This window comes from Pelecanus crispus, chromosome 4, assembly GCF_030463565.1.
Source record: "Pelecanus crispus isolate bPelCri1 chromosome 4, bPelCri1.pri, whole genome shotgun sequence".
NCBI classification, from domain to species: domain Eukaryota; kingdom Metazoa; phylum Chordata; class Aves; order Pelecaniformes; family Pelecanidae; genus Pelecanus; species Pelecanus crispus.
Window position 1 is genome coordinate 2,157,583 of NC_134646.1, and position 8,775 is coordinate 2,166,357.

An 8,775-nucleotide genomic window follows, 5' to 3' on the forward strand; every position below is an offset into this window, starting at 1 on the left:
CCCCGTAAGCTGCTTTTCTTCCTCTCTTCTTTGGAGCTGTGAGAGGTTACAGAAGCCACCGAACCTGTCCTGCTGGGATCTGATCTAATCTGGCCAGTACTGCTTGGATTCCACAGAAAGAAAAGGAAGACTTTAAAAAGACACGGCTCTGGGGAACAGGGCAGAGGCAGGGAGCCGTGCTGGACCTTTTGATTTAAGTTTTAGGCCAAGCTGTTCGGAAGCTTTGCATTTTCTGGCATCTGCCTCGAGTACTAACCACAGTTCTTTTAAAATCACGTCCCCCTCCGAAATGCCCCAAACGACCACCCAAAATAGCCCATTTTGGCTGAAAACCTTGGCCTCGCTTTCTGTACTTGCAGCTCACTCATTACCAAGGCTGACCAAATAAATACCAAGCTGTACTTGGCACTGTTGAGGTCACCGATGCAGGTAGGTTTTCGACCACCCTCCAATATAAGTAAGAGCTGTGGTATACTGTCTAAGTCATCCAAGCGCTGCCGCATTTCAGAGAAAGAACCTCAAACTGCTTCCCGGGTACCAGAGGTCGGCTGCTGCTTTACCGCTTGCGCAGAGGCAACGGGAAGGCACGCCGCCGAAACCCGCGCTCCAAACTCGGAAGCAAACACCGTGATCTTTTTAGAGCCTGAACTCCTAATCACCGCCAACGACTGCACGGAGTAGCACGTTGTGCAACGCCTGAAGAACAAACAGCAAAGGCTGGGCACAGGTTAACAACAAAAGCATGATATGCAAGTGCAACGTGCCCCGCAGAGACCTACCTAAACCACCGTCCTGTTTCCTTGGGTTTGCAAAGTGCCGGGCAGCTCCTGGGAAGTCCTCGACTCCGCAGTACTGCATCAGTAGGAAACCAGCCCTGCTGCAAGCGAACCTTGATTCCAAGGCTGCAGTTATAATTAAACATATAGAGGCTGCGGTGCGTTTTATAAAAGGCAGACTGTGACCGAAGCTGGGGTTGCTAGAAGGCCAGGCTGCTGCCAGCAAGGCACCACGAAGGAATGCAAACAACGTGATGCTCACCGGCGGGAGCCCCGTTCACACAAAGGCCTCCTGATGCCTCTCCAAGAGCACAACGCTTCCTTCACGGAAGCGCCGGCGTTTCCTACCTCCCTCCTCAGCCCCTTTACACCGCTAAGGAAGCTCTCACAGCGTTGTGCAACCAGATTAGGAATATCACCCAAAGGGACAGACCTTCACAGAGGCCGAGATGACGACTGAACTAGCGTACGGACCGCACTTATCCCGGCAAGCTACAGAAACGGCCCTAGAACCAGTTTCCAGATTAAGCCCAGCTCCAGCAGCACTGGGCGCACAGACAAGAGGGGAAGGACACTCCTGTGCTCCCAAGCTACACGGAAGCGTCGCCTGTTTAACATGGCCAAGCTTGAAGGAACCCAACCCCGGCACAGGATCTGCTGTCTTCCACTTCCTGTTTCAGTCTCTTTCCCTGTTTGCCAAGTGGGTTCTGTCATTGACCTTCACCGCTTCTCTACGCCTTGATTTACGGCATGGAGTACGTCTCTTAAAGATCTGTCAATTCAGTGGACAGGCAAAAACCACGAGAGAGTTTGCTAAGTACGGCCAAACAGAGCAAACGCTTGCATTACACATTTTGCAGCTGCGACTGGGCCTCCCCAATACATTTTATGTCACCTTTAAATTTTATATGGCCAGAAAAATTCAGGAAGGGTAATCAGCACATCTGGGGCTTGCATCCGAAGACCGAGCAAAGGCTGTATGGGTTCTTCAGTCTCCATCCTGAACTGCCATATCCAGTATTACTGCACCTTAAAAAAAGAACTATTGGGCAGAGGAAAGTATATACAATGGGTGGGAGAAGACAGTCAAACAAGCACAGACTTCAATCCTCACTGAAACGACCCAGGAGAGGACCAAACCATCACAGGTGCACAACTACACCACCAGCCTGCACGCACACTGATGTTGGGCGGCATCGACAGAAATCGAAGCACAAAAAGAAAAGAAGGGCTTAAAAAATGACCTTTGTAGTCGTTATCATGAGCACACGGAGACAAGGGAGGCCCATGGCCCTGGACTGGACTCCCGTGCACTGCCCAAGCGCCCGCTCTCTCTGGGGAGGGACCAGCAGCTTCAGGGTGGCCCCAGGAACCAAAAACATCCAACTCTGAGAAGCGGCTCCCGTCAAAGGCTGTAAGGTGCCATGCCAGGGCCACCCTTCAGATTAGCACAGCCCTCAGCAAAATGAATTTCACCGCCAGGTCAGAGAGCCGATGACTGTTTCTGAACAGATCAGAGACGGAAAACAGCCAGCCGCCGTCAGAATGGCACGGAAACACCTTCCTTTGCTGCCACGTACCTTATGCACGCAGCATGTGTCAGCGCAAAACTTACCGTCGCTTAAAAGAAAACACAACCTTCCCTTCGCAGAGGGCAAACCACATTGCATATTGACTCAGCTGTTCTTACATTTTCTCGATTTCTCCTGCGTGCACAGCCAACTTATCGCTACCTTATGTAAAGCCAGCTTATCGCCATCTGAACTTGGGATTGCAGTTTTTCTCACCGAGCTCGGAGGAGGTGGGCATCGGCACCTTCTCACACAACCCCAGCAACTTTAAAGCTAACACTGATTCTTGACAACAGATGAAAGACGTCTGCAATGGCCAGAATGATATCCCCTGCGACGATGGGGAACACAGACACCTGCTGGAAACTGCCAATAGTAAGCACACTCATAGATTTGCTAGCAGCAAGCCAACAAATGACTGCAAAGTGCTATTATCTCCATGACAAAAATTTCTGAACAAACCACTCGACGAGTGATTCATATTTCACAGACCTCACAGCATTTGTACTACTGACCTCATTAATCCACACACACAAAAATGGCTCCCAACTTTTCCATAGGGATTTACCATATTATCGAAAGTCTGCCGTGAAGTCATGCCACTAGACCTTTTCGTTTATGACGAACCAGTTAACGGCACGTTTCGGTATCCTGCAAAATGTCGTGGAGAATCAAAGCTGGAGAAGAGCTCATCCGAAATCTTTTACCCAGATACCTCAACGTTGAGAAGATCCAACCCACCCGTCTTGTTTTTACTAGCTGCGTGGGGCAGCATTTAGGCCCCGATCTGTGCCTGCCGTTCCCAAGCCGTGCCAGCTGCTGTACAGAAAGAGAGCAAAAAGGCAGCGCCCGAGTCCTGGTCGCTTTGCTTTTGCACCAGCAAAGCCCGACTCGGTTTTACCAAAGCAAAATACAGCCAACGCTACCTCTGCATATAAATGAAAGGTACCAAAGAATATTAATGAAGTACATTCTGTGCTCAGATTTTACCGGATTAATTTTTTTAATCATCTTTATTTGAGAAGCAATTAACAACTCTAACTGATATGAAACAGGTCTTCTGGTTATTTCTGAAAATGGAGAAGGTCTGCCTACGGTCAGTGGTCAAAAACTGAGGGCGGGGATGAGAGAAGAAAAAGAAAACAAAGTACATGGGTAAATACAGCTCATTTCTCCTACCTTCTGCCTGCTGTTAGTAAGGGTAAAAATTTTCACAGTTATCTTCACCCTTTCAACCTCTCTGCTCATTGATCCAACCATCAAGTAATAGTCTTAGGCTTACGGCATCACACAGCTTTCTACCAGCAAGTGCCATGACACCACAGGGTCGAGAATAGAAAGCAAGGAGGAGGAAAGTGTGGGGAGCAGTCAGCTGAAATGGAAAAAGCAGTTATAGAAAGTTGTTACGAAACCCCTGTTTTAGGCTCTCTATACGGTAAATCCCATAACGATAACAGGATCCGTTAAAAAGTTCCCACTGCAACAGCGTTTTTTCCTGAATTTGCTCCTGCGACAGCGCTAAGAGATACTCTCGAGACCTTTACTTTGCAACTCGTTTGGAACGCGGGACAAAACACCCGCCGGGAGCGCCGGTCCCTTCCCGTCAGCCACGCAGCCAGAGCGCTCCTCGGGCCTCCCAGCAGCAGAGCTGTCAGACTTGAAACCAAGCATCCTCCGCCCCACCATGAAGTCAGGGTGGCAGCAAGCCCGGGGGAAGTTACGCTTAGAGAGCCAAGAATACCTTATCTCAAAGGATAAGGTGGAGCTTTACTTTTCCCCTCTTGCAAAATTGGTTAAGTAATCTGTTTATGTCACACATAGCAGCGCTCCTAACAGTGGCATTACAGCCGCATGTCATTACCTTCAAGGAAAGGAACGTGCAGTGCTCCAAATGAATGGGAACGGTTTTCTCGCACCGGAGGTTCAGCTTAGGGCAGTGCCTCTTCCTGATTTCCCCCAGGAAAGCCTACGTTTTCGACTTGCTTTCCTTCCACGCTCTGAGCCGGACCCAGGCAGATCCCTCGTCTCACCAAGTCACATTTCTGGGCACTTAGGTGCAACATCAGCGACGGCCAGCAAAGCAGCTCTTCATAACCAACAGGTACGGAATTAATCCGTTGAGCTCTCCCACTGATAAAGACAGTAGGGGGTGAGCCGGAACGGAATAATTTTCTAATATCAACAGCTGATATCACTGATAAAATAGCAACACATTCCAGCGTAGGACCAGACTGAGGTGCCATCTTACAGAAGCATTCATTAAAGATTGTTTAATCTCTGGAACCTGGCCCAAAGGACATACTTTTGTCAGGTATGCGTGGTTTCTATTAACATTACATTTACTCAGCAAGGGCATGACCGACAATTGCCCCAAGCTGAAAATGTCTCAACATCCTACTGACCAGAAATGCCCGTTTTCCCCCTCCTTGGAGAGCAAAGTCCTTCCCTCTCCCCTACACCGCTACATAATCAAATTCGTGAGTGATGTGGTAATTCAGAGTTGTTACCTCCATCTCATAGACGTGAGGCCATCGGCTACCAATAAAACGACACCACGCTCTTTGTCTCTTCTTGCAAAGAACACGCAAAAGAGGGATGCTGAAAATGACTTAAACCTTCTGTCTTCATCTGTTTGAAATCAAACCGGTTCACAAGCAACAAAAGCAGCCTGCTTTCTAAGCAAGTTTGAATGTTTCGCAGCAGGGTTTTCCCCCTTCTCTCCTGCAAACTCCTGCAGCTGGGGAACCCCCAAGTCCCACTGCCCTAACACTGCGCTGCCAGCTCTCTCCTGATAAAGGTTACAATTCCCCTTTCCCTACCAGAGGGAAAAGCAAACAGTCTCTCCTCTCTGCTTGGCTGGTTGGTTTTTTTTTTTCCTACAAGTTCAGCGAAATTAAGAGTAGCTTTAAAGAGCCTTCCTGAGAAAGTTGATCATTATTGCTGCGGGGTGCAAAAAATTATTGGGAGAGGAATGGAAAGAAGAGGCAAGAGAGGCAAACAACTTTATGATAGGAATGTTGTTTCCTCATAAAAGTAGGCTAAATGTAGAAACTATCAGGAAAAATAAAATACATAGGGAGGTAACGATTCCACTCGCTGTTACCTTCTTCTACAGAGGAAACAACTACTGTAAGCCTCTTGGAAAAGCAAGTTATAACTGTACCATGAGAGTGGCTGAAGTAATGGAGAGCACTTCAGAGCTAACACCTTCAGGTCTCTAGACTAACACTCTCCTCCTCGAAACCACTCCACTTGCAGTGCAGAAATCTAGCAGAGAGACTTTAAAGCACCCGCACCAAGTGTCAGCTGAAGGTCTTCAACCTGATGGTTTAGCCCTTCCGTTGGATCTTAAACTGAAAGAGAGCACATTTAGATTGGATATAAAGAAGAAATTCTTCACTGTGAGGGTGGTGAGGCACTGGAACAGGTTGCCCAGAGAAGCTGCAGATGCCCCATCCCTGGAAGCGTTCAAGGTCAGGCTGGATGGGGCTTTGGCCAACTTGATCTAGTGGAAGACGTCCCTGCTTACTGCAGGGGGGTTGGCCTAGATGGTCTTTAAAAGGTCCCTTCAAACCCAAACTGCTCTCTGAGTCTACAATTCATTCTATACACGCAGACTGTGACCGTACACGGGGTACATGCGTGCGTATTAGATACACACATGCATTAAGTGTACTTCTGTACATGGCGCATATCTGTGTAGAGAGTTAGATGTAGCTGAGGACATGCACAGAAGCACAGAATCATTTAGGGGGGAAATCTTCCTCTTTTCTACGGCAAGTAAGATCTCTTCAAAATGCCAAAGCCTTTAATGATTACTTGCACTGTGGTAATGCCCCAAAGTTGCCCGGTACGCTATGAAATCAAGGCCGTCCCGCTCCAGAAGAGCGGCGTGGCTGAGCAGCAACTCACCAACCGAATGATACGTGCGCCGTACGTGCATGGTGACACCGACAGATGCTACGGCGTCAGCACTGGCCCCGCCACAGATGGCAGCTCCTTTTGGGATTTAGCTAGGTCATTCGCAGAAGCCGGGCGAGAATCAAGGCGCTGCCTTTAGCACGAACAAAGGAATTAGCTGGTTACACAGCTCCAAGTCTCTCTGGAGGCTCAGACAAGCAGCTAGAGTTCTCAGAGGCCTGTCGCGTGCAATTAGAAATATTTGTTTCACCTCCTCTCCTCCTTACCCCAGCGAGATGAACTGCCACAGGTCTGTCAGCCCAACTCAATCAAATGAGGATACCTACCTCAAAACACGGAGATAAACACGCCACACCTACAGATATTCCTGAAAGCATTAACCACAACCTTTTCCACAGCACCTGCAGACAGTTAAGAAGGACGCTCCCGCACTGCTCTTCACAAATAACAATTTGTATTCTATTCCCCGAGCGTCACGTATCAGCAATACACACCACAACAGCATGCGGCAACATTTCAGACAGTAAAATGTAAGAAACATTCTCTCTCCCTCCCTCCCCTCTCAAATGCTTCTGCTGTGCCAAAGTATCAGTGATTCTACAAGCAAAAGGCTAACACAACCCCCTGTCATTCTGACCCCGCAGACAGCAAATGGCCTAATTAACCTCACCATGATTTATAGCTACTGAGCACAGATTACTTCACACGAGAGAGGAAGGAAACACCGGCTTTTGCACGGAAATGACTGGTTTGATTTGCTGGAGGTGTTCTAATCCATCTTTTTGGAGATTATTTTCTTTCCAACTGCTTGATCCTGTACCGTCCATGACCAGTGACAATGACACTGCCGTAACCCTACACTTTTTGAAACACTTTAAACCGAAAAGCCAGAGGCATTTGTTTGCAAATAAAGAAACTGGAATAAAATTATATAGCTAAGTCAGGAGGGGAAGGATAGGACTGTGAGGTGAAATGCCGGCCTCCTTCCCCTTCCAGGCAGAGTACGTACCCTGTCGCCCTCTCCTCCTTTATCAAGCACACGGTCAACTCATCCTCATAAAACAAGAGAATTTGCTGCAAATAATTCATTCCTAACGGCTTAATCATTTTCCACAAACAACCTTAAACTAAACTCCTTGAAATGCCTTTTACCCTTGGGACTTCAGAACATTTCTAGTTAGAGAGAGAATAAAAATGCTTTCCAAGGAGTCTACTCTTTTCCTAAAAAGTGAAGAAACTGTTTGCTCTGTTAAAAAGTTCCTCTTCAAGGGAAAAACCTTCTCTTTATTCCTCCTAAGCTTTTTAGCTTAGGATAACCCATGCAAACATCCACTTGCTGCCTTATGCCCACCCCTGACACCGGGTACAAATTCTGCCGGTTTTTCCAGTTCCCTTCTCCCTCCGCGACACCTGCCACCGTATTCCTGCACCTCCAAGCGCAGTGGTGATATGCAAGCGTTGCCAGAGCTATATTCGTAGAGGAAAGAAAAACAAACAGCCCCGATATCTCCCAGCTACTATGCAGGACAGAGCAAACACGATTTTGCGGCAAGTGGAAATGTGTGCCAGCAGCATCTAACACCCGTCGCTCCTGAACTGAAAGAGAGGATTTCTTTAAAAAGTCAGTCTCACCCCGATCAAGCTTACCCGTGTTTCAAGCAATTTTAGGATTAATTACTCGGCAAAACAGAGGCGCCCTTTTTTTGCCGCTATCCGACTGCGCCGATCGTAAATACAGACACAAACGGTGAAGGTACCCTTTCTCCCCAGCAGTCCAAGGTCTCTTACCTTCCACTTCTTCTTCATCACATACATGTTTAAGGAAGGAAGCCCCTCTATCCAGTACTGCCTCGTCCTCCATCCTATAGTAATAGAAAAGAAAAAAGGAATGCTCAGACTTCTCCTGGAGCGAGCTATTTGAACCAGCCCAGGTCCTGGGCAGGTTAACTTGCAAGCTGCTGTTCATGTTCCTGCGGGCACTCCTGTTCTCCCAGCGCCTGCTGTTCCTTCATAGAGCTCCTTTCGAACGGCGTTTGGTTTAAGCTGGCCTCGCGCAGCTCCAATTCTAACCTTGAGAGGACATCAGTGCTGACAGGTGGGAGAAAGGTAATCCCGGCTAGAAGTCTTTGGAGGTTTTTTCCCCTGTTTCTCGTTTGGGTTTTTGTTGTTTGGTTTCCCCCCCCGCCCCCTCCTCCTTTTTCCTTTTTTTCCAAAAAGGCCGTATACACACAGAGGCAAGTTTGGGACTGTCTATGCAATAGCCAAGAGTTTGTGGAATTCCAGGTTCCCTTCAAAGTTCTTCTAAAAGACCTCGGCTGCAGAACCGCGTACGCAAGCACGCACGCATACAACACGCAGACACACGCGTTGGAACGCGCGGTGGGAGACCAGCCTTCAGCCAGCCTCTTAATGCCAGCAAAGCACACTTGTGTGTTGAGAGGCAAGCTTTGTGTCACATGTTGGCCTTAGAGAAATCTGACATACGAGGATTATCCGGAGACCAAGCT

At 48.2% G+C, this 8,775-nt stretch overlaps 1 protein-coding gene across 1 annotated transcript in view; it reads right to left on the reverse strand.

Annotated features, from left to right (window-relative positions):
* SLC4A4 (solute carrier family 4 member 4) overlaps nt 1–8,129 on the reverse strand; it is a 168,104-nt gene extending 159,975 nt beyond the window's left edge. Inside the window, exon 1 of the mRNA XM_075709210.1 lies at nt 8,057–8,129. Coding sequence (XP_075565325.1) covers nt 8,057–8,129 — 73 coding nt within the window. The remainder of the gene's footprint in view (nt 1–8,056) is intronic.
* Between the last annotated feature and the right edge of the window lie 646 nt (nt 8,130–8,775).